The sequence below is a fragment of the Triturus cristatus genome, chromosome 7 (assembly GCF_964204655.1).
Source record: "Triturus cristatus chromosome 7, aTriCri1.1, whole genome shotgun sequence".
Lineage (NCBI taxonomy): Eukaryota > Metazoa > Chordata > Amphibia > Caudata > Salamandridae > Triturus > Triturus cristatus.
The window spans coordinates 185622567-185642900 of NC_140590.1; the positions used below are offsets into that span (position 1 = coordinate 185622567).

The 20334-nt window shown below is 43.3% G+C and overlaps 1 protein-coding gene across 10 annotated transcripts in view; it reads left to right on the forward strand.

The window, feature by feature from the left end:
- Window positions 1-20334, forward strand: part of LOC146809180 (uncharacterized) — a 337838-nt gene that overhangs the window by 62585 nt on the left and 254919 nt on the right. For all 10 annotated transcript variants that reach the window (XR_014966353.1, XR_014966352.1, XM_085615977.1 and 7 more), the window contains one exon: window positions 10935-11096. Coding sequence is in view for 8 of the 10 variants with exons in the window: in XM_085615977.1 (XP_085472103.1) it covers window positions 10935-11096 (162 nt within the window). In the remaining 2 variants the exon portion in view is untranslated. The remainder of the gene's footprint in view (window positions 1-10934; window positions 11097-20334) is intronic.

Below are 20334 nucleotides of genomic sequence, written 5' to 3' on the forward strand. Positions count from 1 at the left end.
AAATGCACATAGTGTCACATTAATGAATAACATTGTGCACAAAAAATACAAAACCACACTTGATATCTCAAATGGATTTTTCTGTCAAAATATAGCACTTGAAAGCAGTTATCTGACAGTATTCAGTGTATTAGGGTCTCAGCCACAATTCTGTCGACTAGCACAAGGGTATAAAACAGCCCAGGTGTATTTTCAGCAAGAGTAACAGAGTTACTACAAAAAGTTGGTGAAGAAGCAGTGTCCTATGTGGATGATATTTATCTGACAGACGACGACTTAGAGAGGCACTTGACCAGGGTAAGCACCATTATTATGGGATTTGCCACAGAGGGCTACAAGTTCAACTTTAAAAATTCGAAAATAGCCCACCTCAATGTCCTATTTTTGGGATATGAGTTGTCAAGTGAAGGCAAGTCCGGCAGATAACTTTTTGGGAAAGTGTGCGCTGCCTCAGCCTCCAAAATCATTAAAAAATCTACAATCAATACAAAGATTCCTAAATTTCGGCAGGACATACATTTTCGATTTATGCACAAAGGGTAAAACCTTTCTATGACTTAATAAAACCTGACTTTTCAGCCAGAGATGGGACACAAGAACATACTAATATTCTTTGTTTACTCCGGGAAGACATGATTGCTTCTGAACACTTACAAACACGCGTAAACGCACGCCACTTGGTGATGCGAATAATTGCTGGTCAATGCGGGTACACTTATTTGACCTTTAATGAAGGAGAAACTGTACCAATCGCATACAAATCACACCTGTACACAAATGTTGAAATGCGCTTCACCTCAACAGAAAATATCCTGACCGCTGTTCAGACTTCCATAGCAGGAGAAAGAGCACTGGCTCAGGACAAAACGCATTATTGTCGTAACTCCGGTACAGGCTTTAGAAGCTGTTAGAAAGGCCAGCATCCCAAATGCAAAAGCGTTACTTCGAAGATGGATACAATAGGCTAATTCTCTTACTGCAACAGATGTTGAATACAGATTTGATCCAAGTTTAAAATGTGTTATCGTTAAAGATTGCATGCGTGATAGCAAGTTCCATCCTAGTTGCACAAAGACACAATCTCTAGGAGACTGCAAAGCTCAGTTGGCAGAATTAAAAGCACTGATACTGGCACTTGTAAATACAGATCACAAATCCTCCCCACACTTATGTGTGATTCTTTTACTGTGTACAGTTGTACAATGAGTACTTACAGCATTGGGTACAAAACGGTTTTAAAGATGCAAAAGGTGGCACAATTAAACATAAAATGCTATGGGAACAGGTAGCAGAGTTGAAAACCGAGCTACCGAGGACTCACGTGATTCACACACTGAGTCATCAACGTTATGGCATACACGTTGCAGGGAATTCATTGGTTGATGAAGCTGCAAGGGGGGCTCTTCGCACGGCTTCCGTAGCTGAGCTGACTCATTCAAAAAGAGGATAGACCGATATAATGGTAGCTGTCATCACTTCACGCAGAGGCAGCACAGCAGTACCTAAATAATTTCCACTCAAATACTCCTACAAGTTAGATGCACAAAACATTCCATATGCTCCGATTCCTGGAGTGGGGGATAGAGTAATACCAAATATGGATCGTAGGCAAGGTCTAATACTAGCTGCACACGAGGGTTTGGGCTCTGCGCACTCAGGTGTACAGCGACTATTTCTTTACTGAAACAGCGCTATTGGTGGCCAGGGTTATCTAAGCAAACTAAAGACTTTCTTGAAATGCGACATCTACCAGCAGATGAATGGCTCCACCGTTACACGCCCGGCACAGACGCCATTACTAAAGTGAGACAAACTGCTTGCATGTGTGTACTTGGACCACTGCAGCCCCTTACAAACAGACGGGGCTCACATATATCTCATGGTTGCAGTGGATTCCTGCTCAAGATTCCTATGGGTATGGCCTCAGCATTCTGTTGACGTTTTGTTATTAAAGATTTGTACATACGCAGTTAGCACATTACACTCTGACCGCGGCCCTGTGTTTAGCTCTCGAACTTACAAAGAGGCCATGGAAGGCATGGGCGTAGCATTGCGGTTCTCATCTCTATATCATCCTGATGGAAATTTGGTTGTGGAGAGAAAAAACTAGACTTAAAGCAATCTTTAACAGCTAGGGCATTAGGCAAGGGCGGTAGTTGGGTCACACACCTTTATGGGGTACAGCGGGCATTAAACAACCAGCCAATAAACTCTCTAGGAGGTGTCACTCCATATGAGGTACTCTTTGGGACAAAAATTTGGGTACCTGATCTTGGTTGTGAAGGCGCAGTGACAGATGGAAAAACCATTTGATATCCGTGATCGTTTGGCTGTTTTACAGGATCTAAATTAATCCAGGACAAGACAAAGTAATGTCCATCTAAAGCGGACCGCCACTGAGGAAGTCAAGGTAGTCACGGTAAGACCTGTCTGGATCCCAAAAGTCGAGGATCTGGTCAGAGAAAATTGCAGACAAAAAGGAATTTGGACTTTCTTACAGAACCTGTACTAGTCCTTGCAGTACAAGGAACAAGAATTGTGCTGCTCCCGACTCTTGCCGGAAAAAAAGAGAAAAGGTTTCTCAATTGACTTAATCAAACCACATGATGTGGCTGATACTAAACAGTAGGCCTAGTGGACAACGATGTAGCAGACGCCCTCCTCTAGCTACAATCTAAGAAGTTCAAACAGAAAGACTCATCACGTTTGAAGAGCCACCTGTAAGGAATGAAGGGCTAAGCAATAATACTATGGAACTTGTTCCATTTGAACCAGACATTCAAATTCAAAATTAAAAACAAAATAAGTCACGTTTCAATTCGACCGAATACAGAGGTCTTCATCATCTTGCCTCGTCCAGAGGAAAATAACATTTCAACTAATCCCGATGCAATTCCAACAATTGATCGAACTGCTTCCAGCTATTTCATTAACTTTAATCCATTTATGCTGGATCCAAGTGAGCCGGAAACGAAACCAGCCAAAACACCGTTCAAGCAACAAGCAAAGAACTTTCTTCTTTTTCTTCAAACGACATATCTGGTATCGCCTTGGATTAAACTCTGGGTAACTAAAAACTAGTTCACAAGCTTTTGCACAGAAATTTGCATACGTTTTAGGATTTAACACAGCAGATCCAGCCTCATTTTATTATACTGTTACACCAACATCAGCACTGAAAATTATGTTGACAAACACCAAACCGATTTACTCTGTTTCATTTCTAGCCCAGTTGTCTGAATAGGGTTTCAACCTATGGAAAGACTGGCAAGTCCGGGGTACAGAGGCACTATTTGGAGCATGCCTCATTCCACAGCAGATGATCTTTTTAAATGAGACTGTGCAACAGACATCCTGTCTTGGAATAGCCAAGATAAAGGACCTGAATGCTCCAAGGTTACCTACACCAACACATGGGTGGCAGAATTCTTCTATAAAGGAAGGGGCAACAGTTGATGACATACTGAAGTACAGTAGATCAGACCCAAATTGGAAGGAGTGGGTGGTTTGGCCCTTAGACGCATACACATGTCATAAACGGTTCCTGCAAAACACCAAGGGACTTAGCATGCATAGGCCAGACCCACGTTATGTACAGAGAGATCATCCAGGGGTAGTGACATCCTAGAGTGTTGGGAAGTTGTGCCTAGATTGGCTAGAAACCTTAACACTTGCAGAAGTGAAACAACACTTATCTTTACTCTCACAAGAAATGGATCTTAGGGACTTTTTACTAGGACCTAGGAAACAACGTCAAAAACGTTTGATATATGCAGGCAAATTCAAATTCAAAAAATACTTTATTCGGTTAAAAATCAATAACCATAAAAGCAGCAGATAAAAATGGCTCAATACACAGTTGTTGTAACAAGAGAGAGAAGCACAAAATTTTCTATAAGAACAATTAAAATTTATCCATCCATCGATTTTCGGAGTTTAAAAACTTATTTAAAAAATTCTGACAGTGATGCAACAATAAATACAGTGTCCATTCTTTGCAATTCTAAAAACGCTGGGCGGCATCCATTTACCTTCATCTCTTTAAGGATTGGGACAATAAATTTCCTACGGGGCAAAGTGTAAAATCTACAGAAAAACAGCACGTGAATATCGGATTGCAGAGATAATTCATCACATGGACATAGGCACAATACATTAGACCAGGAATTCATTACTGGGAATGTTAATAATCTAAAAACAATATTAAATCTAAAGCGTGTAAGACAAAATCTATCGTAATTTGACATAGGGAGGCTTAAGTGTGGTTGTAATTTAACTCCGCTTAGTATCAACTGATGGTAGCAAACCGTCTTTTTCTTTATTTCCTCTAGCAATCTGTTTTCCCTGAGGTGTTCCATACACAGTTTTTTCAATAATTTTCTGGATATGTATGCCATTAAAAGTGGGTACTCATAGTATTGTTGACAGTGAATTTCTGTCAAGAAGGATTTCACATAGTTTAATCATTTAAAAACATTGACATTTTCAAGTTGTAACACATCCTGAAGTATGGCACGGTTTACTACACACTCATTAACAGTCCATACCCTATGCCACAGTAAGATGGGCTGAGTTCTTATTATATCAGAGAGATACGACTGCCCCAGCTCCTCGTGACAATTAAGGGTTGCAATACTATCGGGTACAGACAACATGTACCGCATAAACTTGTTTTCAGCTAATTGCATTGCATTTATGTTAGCATACCCCCAAAGTCCTGATCCATAGAGAGCCACCGATATACACGTTGCATTATAAATGGTTAGAATTTCCCTAATGGGTTTCTTTCCCAACTTTTTTATAAAACTTTTTAGGGCCATTATTGTCTTTGAAAACAAGAGTTCTTGCCTTTATAGCGCTTGTCCATGAACCGGTCTCATGAAACAAGATGCCTAAATAAGGGAACGTGGGCGTGTTTTCTAAGGGAGCGTTCATTATAAACAAAGTTTTCATTTGCTTCTTAGATCGTGTTCCACAGTTCATGGTAAAGGTTTTACTACAGTTTATTTTCAAATCTAAACTGAACATGAACTTATTGAAGGATGCTATCAAGTTTTCAAGGGCAATGGGTGTTCGCGCCATTAAAACAGCATCGTCCGCATAATATATGCAGGCATTTATGCATTTATGCTGCCTATTATGAAATCTGGAAGATTTCCCAACAAGATTCCGCCGAGAGAATACAGGAAATAGACCGTATAAACTTAGAAAAAGCTTTTGCTGTGGTAGATAATGGGTTGACAACTTTGACCTCCAGAATATATTCATTGGGCAACATTGTATCTTCTGCTATTGACATACTGGAACAAGATTTAGCCATATTACAACACAGCCAATCAGTTACGTTCTATTATGTTATTGAGCTGGATGCTGCAATCTTTGCGTGCAGGAATTATGCCTTGGCGTTTTATAAAAAATACAATCTTACTGATACATAGATAGAAATGACACAAAAGGAGCGAAATATACAATGCTGCAAATTGAAAAACTGGACAGGTTACCATTCACAGTAGCTGAATTACCACCAACAGAATGGCTACTTCATGGCCAAATCACTCTCCCGCTCACGACCTTTCAGTTTCACTTTTTCCTTGAGCAAAGGCAGGTAAGTATATATGAAAAATTGGGTCAAGAATATATTTAACCCTGGAATTTACCATATAAATTTCGATGCCGGAGTGAGGGTCGAGAAGTGTTTCTTAGTGGTACTAACTGCAGGAATGCTTTAAGCGGATCTCTCATGTGCCAAGATATTATTCTACACGGAGCTTGTAATGGTTCATTTGCGAATCTGTTTTCCCACATGAAATGGATTCCAGCTGCCGTGAAGACGCCAGCTTTTGAGCTACTTTAGAATGGGAGTTACTTGATGCTGAGCGATCAAGGTTGTTTTGGGATGCTCCCGGGCATCGCATATCTGGTCACCGTGAACACCAGGGTTACTTGCTGTATGCAGGTATTGTTTCCTCTGACAAATACTGTCAGGGCTGCGCTAGTATGGCCTTCACTGAATGTTTCATTGATACAGATTGATGCTTTGAGCAGAATGAAAGCCATGCTTTTACAGCAAGCTGTGCTGTTAACCTCCGCTCGAGAAACCTTTGAACTCCAAGTCGCAAGGACCTCGACAGAGATACAGGCACTTATTCGTACTAACTGCCCCCTACATTTCGTAGAAATTGTGGGACGTATCTTTAACATGTCAGATATGAGTGGCATTATACACCTATTTAAGACCATAGGGTCAGGATTCCTTAGCACTTTCCAGACGCTACCCGGAGTTATTCCTAAGTTTATACACTCCATATTTGGAAGCCTTTGCGGGGGTCTACCTCTGATCCTGCTTGCTGTTGCTGGAATCCTGATAATCGTCTACCTGCTGCACAATGGACGGACTATCCACCAGCGAGATTGCAAAAACTCTCCTGGAGAGATTACTGTGAGTGCATGGTACAACATCTAGGTACACCTCGCCTACGAGAACTAAGTGCTTCTTGGGTCTTATCCTTCAGACCAGTATTTGATGACTGCATCGTACCTGTCTTCTGATGCCTGTTCTGTGAAGGAGAATGCGAGTTGGAACATCTGTCTGATACGGAGACGCCAGTGGTCTTAGACTCCAGGCTGGCACCCTTGTGGTCCCATGCACGACTGTCCCCAGCATATTGCCATCTTGACGCATGCCTTCCTTGAGGAACCGCAGGTGCCTTTCACGACTGATTTGAATTTCAGTACCAGCATTGGCACCGATGTATGGAATTCAGCACCTGCTACCTTCACAATGGCTGTTGGCAGCAAGGAGTTTCATCTATGCACACTTAACGTGCTATGCAAGGTATTGCAGTGTTTGTCCCCTGCTGTAGCAGGCAGCGATAATGTTGTCTTCCAGCCAGGACTTCTAATCTAAATCTGGTTCACCGTGTGCTGGGAACGAATTCAGAAATTTTCTTTCCCCTTTTCAAAATAACTTTTTCAAATTGGCACTTTCAATCAGCATGGCCTTCTAAGTACGCTTGCAGTAGCTCAACTTGTGTGATTGAACTAATTTAGAACTGTGATTTGCGGAAACTTTACACCAATGTCAAACTTCACAAAGAACATTTATTTCCTCGTTTTTTTAAACAATCTTTAAATGATTTTGTAAACGTTTTTAGTAACATTTTAAATGACTTCTTGACCAATATTATGCACTGACACAGTTATAAATGTGTATCTCAACATGTGTATTATTATTGTGAAGTATAAGGTGGAGTGGATGTTATATTTCATATCGGTACCCTGACATCGGTTTAAAGAACATCGTACTCTTTCCCTACATCATCTCCCCTTTATTTCATATGAACGAGCCTTAAGGACATAACTCCAAATAGGGACAGAATTCCTTTTAGGGACTGAACGCCTTATAAGGACTGACGCCTTTTAAGATCTAAACCTTTCACCTAGTTTCATGACGAGGGTGGGTTTTGCCCGATCGATATTGCTAAGACATCATTCTTAGCACAAATGAATAATTTATGAGAACACCCTCCAGGGGGCACACTTCACCTCTCCTATCTACGCACAAAGGTTTAATCCCCAACGTCATCCTCATACTGAACAATGGCTAACACATGCACATAGACTGTATAAATACAGCACCTCTTGCTATCAGTAAGCAGGAGGGAACTAAGACTTCTAGGCTGATACACTGACCAGAGACGCTGCAGCTCCGGCATGCCATCGTTCCAGCTGACAGTGGTCTAACTATCCCTTGTGGGGTGTCCAACTCAAGTCCAGGATGAAGTCCCACATTCTCACTATTCAGTTTATGGGGTTCGACTAAATCCTAGTTGGATTCTTGACTTCTAGGCTCTTAGACTAGCAGGTTCTTAGACTATTAGGCTCTTAGGCTTATTAGCTCTTTAACACCTACTCACAAGCTAGATACACTTAGGTACATCTAGACAGGCATCTTAGTTGTATGCACTTTATTTTATAAATGCATTTTATATTCATGTACATGTTCATGACTATTGAAAAATGGTAGAGCTGTACTATTCCCTTTTATTCACTGTACTGCCGATACTATATGTCTGCTACTGTTAGTTGTAGCAGCACATATATTTTACATGAGAACGGTACAATAAATTCTTATTGTAAACACGCCCAACTGTTTCTTCTCTGTATCTTTCTGAGAGAAAACGAGCGAGCTCGATTGAATGGATGAAAAGTAGTATATTGTTTCCTCAAGTCTGAGGAACCTGGGTTTGTTGTGTTCTGAGGTTGCCAAAAAGGAATCTCTCTGATAGGAGATTCTAGTGGCACTGCGAGCTAGCTAATGCAAAAACATAGGCTAACATACTTGGCGGGGTGTAACAGTGTCAGCCTGGCACCAGACCCACAGTTTGTTATCCGTAAACAGCGCAGGTCCCTTCTTGAAGGGTATTAAGGAACTACACTACACATCCTGGACTCTGAGCTCAAAATGGACCGCCAGATCAACTCCGTCGCATCCTGTTTCCACGCTCTCCGCCTCCTACGTAAGACCTTCAAATGGATCCCCCTCGAGCACAGAAAGACAGTCACTCATGCCCTAGTCACCAGCAGACTTGACTACAGCAATGCACTCTACACCGGAGTAAACAAAAACCTCACCCGCAAGCTACAAAACATCCAGAACGCCACATCAAGCATCTGCGCATACTCCACTGGCTCCCCATCGAGGCTAGAATTACCTTCAAGGTTCTCACCCACGCAAACAAGGCCCTCCATGACACCAGACCAGCATACCTGAACAGCCAACTCAAATTCCACGCAACCCAAAGGACACTACGATCAGCAAAGCTCTTTTACGCCATGGTACCTCGCACCAGAAAGACCAGATCGGGAGGCCGCTCCTTCTCCTTTCTCGTGGCCAGAGCCTGGAACGCCATTGCGCTCCACCCCAGACAGACATCATCCCTCCCCATCTTCGCGAGAAACCTCAAAACCTGGCTCTTCGACAGACCCCATCCTTCATGGACTGGAACCTGCACCCCCCCCCCCCCCCCCCCCCCCAGCGCCTTTAGACCCTCTTGGGTGAGTAGTTGTGCTTAAACACCTGATTGATAGATTGAGGGAACCAGCGAGGCAGGAAGGGGTGGGCTCCTAGAGCTGCCCCCACAAGGCAGGGGTGCTCGGGTGAGACTGGGCACCCCCAGGACAAAGAAAATTAAAAAACAGAAAGACACGAGGGATCCCGGCACAACAGGAGACCCGTTGTAATAAGTAGTGCTCCTGGCTGGAGCACCCTGTAATGAATGCCCTGCAGAGTTTCCTTACTTAAATCTCTCTCTTGTCTTGTGGTGGCCCCTGAAGGACTGGGCACCACCAAATATTTCAGATAGTATTGTGGAGGGTTGCAGCAGTTACACAGACCCCCAACAGTATCGTTTTTAAAGTGGCTCTACGTTTGCAGGGTCATGGAATCCTGGACCTCTCCAGCATTTTCTTAATGCTTCCAAGCACTACCAAGGCTGGAGCCTTTGTTATACAGCTGGGGGTGCTGCCTTCTCTATGGGCTGATTGTATGGTTGCTATTTTTGTGGCCTGGAAGTGTTCACAAAAGGTGAGCATATTGAAGAGCCCTATAAGCGTTGGATCTATGGTTGATTTAAATTAATCAAAATGTGATGTTCTCTAGAAGCTGCTTTTTATTACTGGGGTTTCATGGTTTGAAATTCTATAAAAAGTACCCAGACACATATTTTGCTATTTGTAAACGCTTTGTTGACCTAATAATGCAAACTGTGTGTTTTTTAATGCATCAACAATAACTGCATTTACCCATGATTATTTTGACTGTTGATTGCATCCAAGTACAAAATGATGTCTTTAACATGTGATTTGCTGCTGTTGAACCTTGTCCGAGCCAGTAGACTTACTATATGTGTTTGTGTGACCTCTTGAGGTAGTCAAACATGATTATGCAATGTCATCTATTGTATTTTCCATTTGCTATTGTACATAGTTATGTACATGTGTGCATAGTATCTAGTGGTGTGTAATAAATGTACTTTTTCAAAAACAAAAGTACAGATCAGACAATCATTTGAGTGTTGTTATTATGCGCCAGCGAACGGTGAATACTATCTCGTCACCTTCTCTGAGTAGGCCTGGGGCTGCTCTGCTTCGCTACCCTGAGAGATTCAATTGCTACAGTGGGCTGCTTGGTTCCCAGTAAGCAGAATTGTGGACCTATTACTTATGCAGGCCACAATCAGTCAATCAGAAATGTATGAAGAGCTGATCTTTACCACTAGGGGTACTGAGATGCTGAGGTTATGCTGGTCTCCGTTAAAAAGCCAGGTCTTGAGTCTCCTTCTGATATCCCATAGAGAGGGTGCTGTTCATAGGTGGAGGGGCTATTCAGAAATTCTAAAGTTAGAGATCAACCTGAGATTCCTAATGCACGCACCACATTTTAATTACTATGGCTTTTTTTCTCCTTTACGTACAAACCAAACTTAAAGTACACAAAAGTTAAGAATTTAAGTTAGTTATAATTTAAATGTATTTACCACTTTTACATTATTAGAACTACCACTTCTTTATACACACTGTATTCTGCTCACTGACCACACAACAATTTTAATTCACTCCACCATGCACTGCTTATATACTTTCATATGATATCACTTATACCATCTGAAATCATAGCATTTATAGCAACACTTATGACATTTCATATCACATCATTTCTGAGCACACAAAGCAGTTTTTGTAAGGTTTTTATAGGATTTTGCAATAAGATTGTGCTTTGAGCTGGAGTCACTTCCAAATTTTCATAAAAGCCAACAACGCCCTAATTAATGACATGAACTAAGAAAGTTACTGCTATAATGAAAATGAAAGGAATTTGCAATGCATAAAATGATTGTTCTATTATCTTTCTCTCTCTCTGCTCTTCTTCTCAGATGTTTGTATAATATGTACGCTTAGGATGATCAATGCCACTTGCCACAATAAGGACACTCCCAGTGAGAGGATTTCATGCGTATATCCCCAAGAAAAGCTGAAGGTGAAATTACAACACTACATCTGCGAGAAAGACAATACTGATCCATTCATAGTCCATGGTAAGCATTTGTTTCTGATGTGAAGGAAGGGAGTCGAAATAATTCTCCATTTTAGTATTATGCCTGAACAAATGTCATAATTTGAGTGCTGAGGCACCTCTGAGCTGTTGGGCCATTGCCTAGAAAATAAAGTTCAGCAGATAACTCGTGCTCAAGCAGATGACTTTTAAAGCATAATACCGTTCAGTACAGTTACATGTAATGAAAGATGAAAAAATGACACATTTAAATCCACCCCTGCGTCCATCCTGCTACAGATTAAAGCCCAGATTAACAAACGTTTCATGCAACGCAGGACAGGAGCAAAGTTGCTCTTTCCACGTGCTGGTGCACTGTGTGCTGCCAGGTGCAAATGTAGGCACGCTTGTTCCATAGTGCAAGGGTCCCTGCGTTACACACAGGATTGTTTTTTTTGCTGGACGGGATACTTTCCTGCACCAAACAATCCTTCAAGGCATATTCCGCTTTCTATGTGTGCTGGAAAATGCAGTTTTATGGAAAGAAGAATTATGAAATCAAAATCTTTCTCTTTGTACGCCTCTGTCAGGTAGACACACCATTCTGGTGAAAACTCAGGTTTACAAGTCTTTGTAAACCTTGGTTTGCATCAAAATAAATGGTTGGATGCATGGAAACGCCCATGCTCCACCTCTCTAATGCCTACCTGGCACAAACCAATATAAAGTGACTTTGCTCGGCTTAGTAAATCCCAGTGAAGGACTTGCGCTGCTTTGGGTCATGCAAGGGCAACACACAACCTTACTAAATCTTCCCTGCAATGGTTAGAGAGAGAACACTGGAAGTTCGGTGTATGGTCCTCCAATTTGCATTGATTTATATAGTTATCATCTTGTTGCATAAATACCAGTTAAATATAGTGCCACATTTTGATTGGCTAGGGAATTTTACACTCTCCTGAACACTTCTTGATGGATAAGTATTGTGAGACTGATTTACATTCATGTCAGGAAAACTAGGCCTTATTTACGTTCCTCAATGCAAGACTTGGATATAAACCATGTATAGATAAAAGATAATTTTAAAGCTGTAGAATCTACTTGGGTCAGATTGCATTAGAATTATAGATGAACCAGTGTTTACAGCACAAGCCAAGCGATCATATCCCTGTCAGTACAACAGGAAGATGGTAATTGGCATATTAAAGGAGGAAATGATTGGCTGAGAAGTTATTGTATCCCTACATATTACAGAAACATGAAATACATTTGCATTAAAAAGATAAATGTTTAATGCGACCTTAAGAAAAATATGTAATATCATCAAGGAATGGGCACTGCAACTTTGAGGCCATACTGCAAATCTCCCATTGAAGTATAAGTACTATACTGCCAGTCTACTGTTCAGGAGATCCCTTCCCTCCTTACTCATGAAATATAAGTACTGATGTATCACTACTCTGCCATTCTGAGGTTTAACCATGAAGAACTGTGTTGCTACAGAATGCTTTATTCTGGGTGTAGGAGAAACCCTATGATAAAGCATCCCACTATTGGTGGCTGAGCACTCTAGCTCTTAAATTAAATGTACTTAAAGCATACACTGTACTCTTGGTTTTTGGTATAATTTGAAGGCCGTATATTATAAACCATCTTGTCCTCTGTCTCCCCTTTTTCTCATTTTGGGAATGGAAAGAAACAGCCAGCATCATTAAGGTTAAGTATAGGGAAGAAAGCCAACTGAGGGAAAGAGAAAGGGAGCCGGAATGCACAGACAAGGGTGAAGGAAACAGGGTTGATACACCAGAATAGATGGCAAGACTATCTTAGACCCAGTGGATCATTATTGGAGTTACAGAACCCCGACCAGAACGTAATCATAGATGCCGAAGGACACCACAAATCGGAGAAGTTCATTCTGACCAACAAGTAGCACTTCTCTTGCCACAAATGAGGAGACCAGATTTTTGGGATATAATGTTTGTAAGTTACAAAAAGCTTGGCTTTTAGAATGCAGGCTCCACAGGCACCTACAACTTTGGGGAGGTGAATATTTTTAAGCCCAACACTTGAGGCAGTATTGTGGCTGGGAAGGGGTATAGTGGAAAAAACACACTTTTTGAGGCAGACACACGAGGCTGGAGGGAACAAGAGTGGTCTAGGCTGGTTCACCAACACCATGAAGTGCACCATCAGTGAACAATAAACAATGAGACAGCCTTATAATATTGATCTGAAATGGGAATGGTCTGTGTCATAAACTCAGTAGAGGGTTCATGGCATACTTCCTCACAAGACACATCCTGGACCTAATACTCCTCTGGGAAATGAACTTGGGGGGGCAATAATTGAGAGGTTTTGGGTCATTGTGATTCTAAGTTCCTGATATACTCTGGTTGACCTCTGGTTCCTGTGGAGAAGGAATTATGACCTCTAGATCCTTCCCAGACACAGTTGATCACACTTGAATAGAACCTCTGGGATGGTATGTGGTAATATGTGTAAATAAATGGGGAGTGAAAAGGAGAAACAGTTATGGATATTTTGGCATAGTTACCTCCTGGACTATAAATGCCTACACTAGAACTATTCTAGAACCAATCAATCAGAGTTTTGTATAGCATTCTGATCTCCCTGAGGGGTATCGGGTGCTAGCGTGATGGGAGTCTGTTTGAACATCCAGGTCTTGAGTCTGCTGCTGAACTCGCTGCGGGATGTTGATGTTAGGAGGTGGATGGGGAAGTCATTCCAGGCTTTGGCTGTGATGTGGGATAAGGAGCAACCTACGGTTTGGGTTCGATGGATGCGTGGGACAGTGGTGTGGCCCAGGGCAGCAGACCTCAGGTGTCTGGTGCGCCAGTGGAAGGTCAGGTAGTTGGTCAGTTATTCTGTTCCAGTGCATAGGAGAGCTCTGTAGGTGTGCATGAGAAATTTGAAGTTGCATCTCTTCTTGATGAAGAGCCAGTGCAGGCTAAAGAGGTGGGGGGTGATGTAGGCCTGTTTGGACAGGTCTAAGATGATTCTCCCAACTGCGTTCTGGATGGTTTAAAGTGATTGAGGAGGTGGTTCCAGTGTAGAGGGTGTTCCAGTAGTCGAGTCAACTGGTGATACAGGCATGGATGACAGTTCTCCTTGTGTCAGTTGGGATCTACCTGAAGACTTTCCAGAGCATTCTGAGGGTGTTGAAACAGGTGGAGGCAGTTGAATTGACCTGGCGTCTCATGGAGAGTTTGTTACTGATGATGATTCTGAGGTTGCTTGCATGGATGGTGGGGGTTGGTGAGGGTCTGAGGGCGGGGAGCCACCAGGAGTCATCCCTCGGTGAGGTGAGTCTTCCAAAGAGGAGAACTTCTGTTTTGCTGATGTTAAGTTGGAGGCAGTTGGCTCTCATCCAGTCAGCGACATCGGTTATGGCACTCCGGAATCTCAATCTGGTGGAGTCAGTGTCTTCAGTGAGGGAAAGTATGAGCTGGGTGTCGTCGGCATAGGAGACTATGCTGAGACTGTGGCTACGGGTGATGGGGGCAAGTGGGGTCATGTAGATGTTGAACAGTGGCTGTAGGGAATCTAATTCTCAATGCCCCGTCCAAGAAGGAGACGTCAATCTGACAATGGAGGAAGACTAGGATAGAACTACTACTAGAAAATAACAGAGCAGGGAGGATAAGTACTTATACAACTTTTCTAGGGCTATTGGGCTAATGGATATTTGGAGGCAGACTCACACATATATGTGGCAATACTCCTGTGCTTTGTATTTCAGAAGATCATTTTCTAGGTGCTCACTGATGGCCTTTAAAAACTGGGGACATATTGAGAATTTACTAATTGAGGAACATATGGGGACTAGAAGACATTAAGAGATTTGAGGACCTACAACTAGAGTTCAAGTTAGTAAATACTCCAAGCTATATATACATAGCAGGAGATATACCAGCACAAAATATTCAGCCCCAGGCATATTGGATCACCAAGGTGAAGGCACTCATGACCAGAAAGCCAATGGCTTGGAGATTGGATCTTTTGGACTTCAAGAACATGGAGATACCAGAGGGTCTATAACAAACATTAGAATTATGTTTTAAAGAAAACTAAGGTATAGTACAATCAGAGGCTACCATGTGGGAGGCATAACAAGTGGTGATTAGGTGTTTTGCTGGTCGCTGGAGGGCAAATAGAGGCTGATGTAAAAGAAATCGAATGCCAGTTAGTTAGGTGGGAGGCTGAGTAGCTGCTAGACCCAATAGCAGTTCTGTTCCATCAGATAGTGCTGTGAAGAGAAGAATACAGACAATTGCTGAAAAGGGATTCAAGAGCACAATACCAGAATAAAACAATTATATGAAATAGGCAATACAGCAGGTAAGCTGATTGTCTGGTTGTAAATGATAGTGGGTAGGAGATGTGTGATATTTTAGATCAACCAGGGGGAAATTAGTGGAGTTGATTGAAGAAATGGTGCACATGTTTCAGCAATACCTAGCGACATTATACCAAGTCAGATTCAATTGCTACATGGATGAAGTGGGAAATTTTGTTAAGTATCTGCCACTTACCTTCCTGCCTTAACATGGAGTAAAGTGAAGATGGGGTGGATAAAATCATAAGAGTGATAGTGCAACTTAAAAGTGAGAAAACACAAGGCCCAAATGGCCTACTGTCAGAGTTCTTGAAATGCCTCTGTGGTAAAGTGCAGGTAACCTATTCACCCTTTGTGGATGGAGTGAGAAATGATGGGAAAATTACTCCAGTTCTCAGGGCGGTCAATATAGTGCTCATTCATTAACAAGTTAAACTGCCCAAGGAATGCACCTCATAAAGGCCTATTTTTTTTATTAAATACGGAGGTTAAAATCCTACCATAGGCCTTGGTCAATCACGTATACTCAATAATAGATGCATTGATACATTTAGATGAATTAGAATTTATGCTGTGCAGTTCTACATGGTGAATTGAAAGCAATGTGATGGATGAAATGTTTGAAATAATCTCTGCCATTGGCAATCACTCGGGATGCATCCCAATCCATTATTTTTTACCCACTGTGCCACGTCAGCTTGGGCTCAGACATATGGAAATCAGCCTTGAACCTGATCCAATGGAAACATTCCAACTCGAAATGCCAGGCAAATTTCTCCCTGACCCAGAACACATGCAACCCAGGATAAGTTTCACCCTTATTAGGGCTCATCGACCACGTTTAGCTTGGTTCTAGTGGCACAGTGAGCACAAGACCCATCACACTTAGGGCATCAAGAACAATGTGATGAATGAAATACTTAATCTCAGCCACTGGCATTTTCTCAGGGCTACATTCAATCTATTGTTTTTTGCCCACCATGCCACCTCAATTTATACCCAGCCATATGAAAGTCAGTAGAAAAACCTTTCCAATGAGAACAATCCATTCAAAAATGCCAGGACAGGTCCACCCAGAACTGGAACACAATCAATCCAGAGCCTGTTTTGCTCCTATGAGGGCTCATCAGCCTAGTATAGCTTAGTTCAATTGTGACAGCAAGCAAGGGACCCATGTCTGGGTATACCCGTCAGGCTTATCGCATCAAAAACAGGGTGAGGGATGGGATGCTTGAATTAAACTTAGCCAATGCCAATTGCTTGGGCCATATTTGAATACAGCATTTTTTGACCACCATGCCACCCCTAATTTGGTGCCAGATGTATGTAAATCAGTCTTGAACCTGCTCCAGTGGGAACAGGTCAGCCCAAACTGCCAGGGCAGGTCCTACCCGAAACGAAACACAATCAACCCAGGGCCTGTCTCACCCTTATCTGGGCTTATCATCCAGGTATAGCTTGGTTTCAGTGGTAGAATGAGCCTGGGACCCACATTAGGGCATACCTGTAACAATTATGTCATCAAAAACAAGGTGATGGAGGGAATGCTTGAATTAATATCCGTTACTGACTGGAAACCTCCTTTATCACTGTCAATACCTCAATGTGCTTTCACACCTCAGTCAGTATCCTGACAGCGACGTTACGAAGCATTCCTTTACAAAACAAGTCATTAGAATAAGTTGCTTTAGGTGACCCGTTGTTGGACTGGTGTTGGATTTTACGTCCAACTCCTTCCCTACTGATACAATTACTGGTGTTGGAATAGTAATGTATACTATTCCAAAGTCCAGCACCACCCAGGCAAGACTTTGTAGCGACTTGCATAGTTAAGGAACGCATGGTAACATCACAGTCGGGGTACTGACTACAGTGTAAAGGAATGCGTGATAAAGGCATACAGGGTTCCATCATACAACCGCTACTGACAATCACTCTGGGTCACATCCTAATCTATCGTATTTTCGCCCACCATGCCATCGCACTTTGATCTAGCCATATGCTAATCAGTCATAACCCTGTTCCAAAGGTAACAGTTCAGCCTGAACTGCCAGGCCAGGTTATCGCTTAATAGGAACAAAGCTACCTAGGACCAGTTTCGCCCTTATTGTGTCTCATCAGCCAAGCAAGTATAGCTTAGTTCCATCGGCATAGTGAGCAAGGGAACCATGTCTGGGGATTGCCGTCACACTTAAGGCATCAAAAAGAAGGTGATAGATGGAAGTCTTGAATTAATCTCATCCACAGCCAATTGCTTGGACTGCCTCAACAAATTATGTTTTTTATCAACTATGCTACCTTGATTAGGAGACAGATATATGCAAATCACTCTTGACCCAACTCGAATGAGAGCAGTCCAACCTGAACTGCCAGGGCATGTCCTCCTTGAACCAGAACAGAAGCGGCCCAGGACCGGTTTTACCCTTAATAGAGATCATCAGCCAGGTATAGCTTGGTTTCAGAGGCACAGTGAAAAGTTGATGACTGGGTATTGGACTTGCAACAAGACCTTTTGTTTGAGCCGATAGGAGATTGATACCATTTATGAGCACTGCATAGAAGTGAGATCCTCAAAACTTGACCAAATAAAACATCAACAGTGATAATGGCACGGCAGACCACCAATTGAAAGCTAGGATAAACAGTCATCTCACCCTGGAAACAGCCTACAAAGATCACAAAATACCAGCTGACATGAGCTCAGTGAAGGGCTTTAACCGGTTCCATGCCAACGTCCTCGGCTATGGCGCTGGTGGGCTGAGGACGTAACCGTTAAGTCCTTGGCGCACCACTGAGAACTCCCTCTGCTGTAAATAGCTGAGGGATTTCCTTTTCACTTTTTTGCCTTTGGGAGGTGGGGAGGCTCCCTGCGCATTTCTTTCTTCAATGTAATGAGGATCGTGCACATGGCGCATTTATGTCATTTTACATTGAAATTGTAACTGAAATGAGCCAGTTTCACTGCTTTGGTGTTTGTGGGGCTATGTCAGCCCCCGAGCACCGAAGCACACAGGAGAGGTATCACTGAAAAGAGAACCGCCTAATGGTAGGGGGGAGCGGCCCATTGAGCAAGGGCTTATGCTCCGCCCGATGTATTTGGTACAAATCGGTCTTTTTGCCCCCCAGCGGGCAGAATGGTCACTACGCAGCCAGGGACTAATTCTGTTAGTAGAGCAGGATTGGGGGCTGCCCAGAATGGCCATGCTAATGCTCCTACCCCTCCCCAAAAAATATTCAGTCTTTCTGCACCACCCCCCCAAGGAGGGCAGAAAGCCCACTAACAACCAGCGAGTATTTTTATTTTTATCCAGAGTAAATGTAAATGTGCTGTACTTGTATAGCGCACTGCTACCCCAGCTGAGGTGTCCTGGTGCTTTTACTCATACCGCTGTGGAACCTTCCTGGCCTTTCCCTGTGAAATGTTCACTCCTGGGCACTTCCAAGGTGAAGCCAGGCATCCCAGCGCTGTTGGGACCATTGTGGAGATTAAGCAAGCTATTGCCCAGAGTTGCAGATGGGACCCCTGATTAGAATAGGCACCGAGGCGAGAATATCAGGTCCAAGGAAATTGAGCCCAAGACCCGCCGAGGCGGGAATTGAACCCTGGTCCCGGGCCAGACCTCTGCATCAGGGTCTGCCGCTCTAACCATTGAGCTACACTTCTCCACGGGGGTGGCGGCTGCCCAGAATGGCCATGCCAATGCACCCATCCCACAAAAGAGACCACTGGGCACAGTCTTTCTGCCCCTGAGGGGGTAGAAGGGGGCAATAGCCCCCAGTTTGCCCCCACTGGGGGCAGAAAGTCCACTAGGAAGCCAGGGACTATTCCTAGTTCCTAGTAGTTCAGGAGTGGGGACTGCCCTGAATGGCCATGGCAATGCCCCCACCCACAAACAAATAGCCACTGTCTTTATACCCCCCTAGGGGCAGATGGGGCAATCATCCCTGGTCTCTCCCCCCCTCCTAAGAGGGGAGCTGCCCAGAATGGGCATGCTAATGCCCCCACCCCACTCAAAACCAAAATGGGCACAGTCCACTAGGCACCAGGGACTTTTTTGTTTGCATATTAAGGGTGGGGGCGGCCCGGAATAAGCATGCCAATGGCCCACTCTCTGCACAAAAATAGCCACAGTCTTCCTGCTCCACGGTGAGCAGATAGGGTTATCACCCCCGGTCTGCCCACTAAGGACCAGGGAGTACTTTGTTTAGCCAGAGTAGGGGTGGGGGCTGCCCAGAATGGGCATGCCAAAGCCCCCACACCATTCAAAAACAAAATGGACACAGTCTTTCTGCTCCCCTGGTGGCATATGGGGACAATAGCCCCTGATCTGCTCCCCCGGGAGGGCAGAAAGCTCACTAGGTACCAGGGACTTTCTTGTTTGCATGTTAGGGTTAGGGGCTGGCCAGAATGGGCATACCAATGCGCCCCTTTCCTCCCCAAAAATGGCCTCAGTCTTCCTGCCCCAGTATGGAAAGGTTGTGGGATCACCGTGCTGACAAACATTTCCCACCACCCAGCATTCTCATCAGTCTCCTGATAAAAATGATACCTCCCTTGTGTGGGTGCCCAAAGCAGAGCACCTAAAATTGTATAAAAGAAAAAACTGAGGGGGAACAAAAGTGGGTCCAAAAGGGCAGTTTTTAGTCTGATTCTGCTTGGGGCATCCACACAAGTGAGTTATCATTTTTATCAGGAGACTGAGGGAAACACTGGGTGGTGGGAAATTTGTGCTGGTGTGGTTATCTTACAACCTTTCCACACAGAAATGTGAGATCCATGCAAGCCACTTTACCCCAGCACATTATCACAGTTCACTTCTCTATATCCTTTAACTTTGCAGTTAGACAAAGAAAAGTGAACACCAATATTGATAAAATGAGAAGCAATTTGTAAGAAGACATAAGCTGCCATTTAACCTCC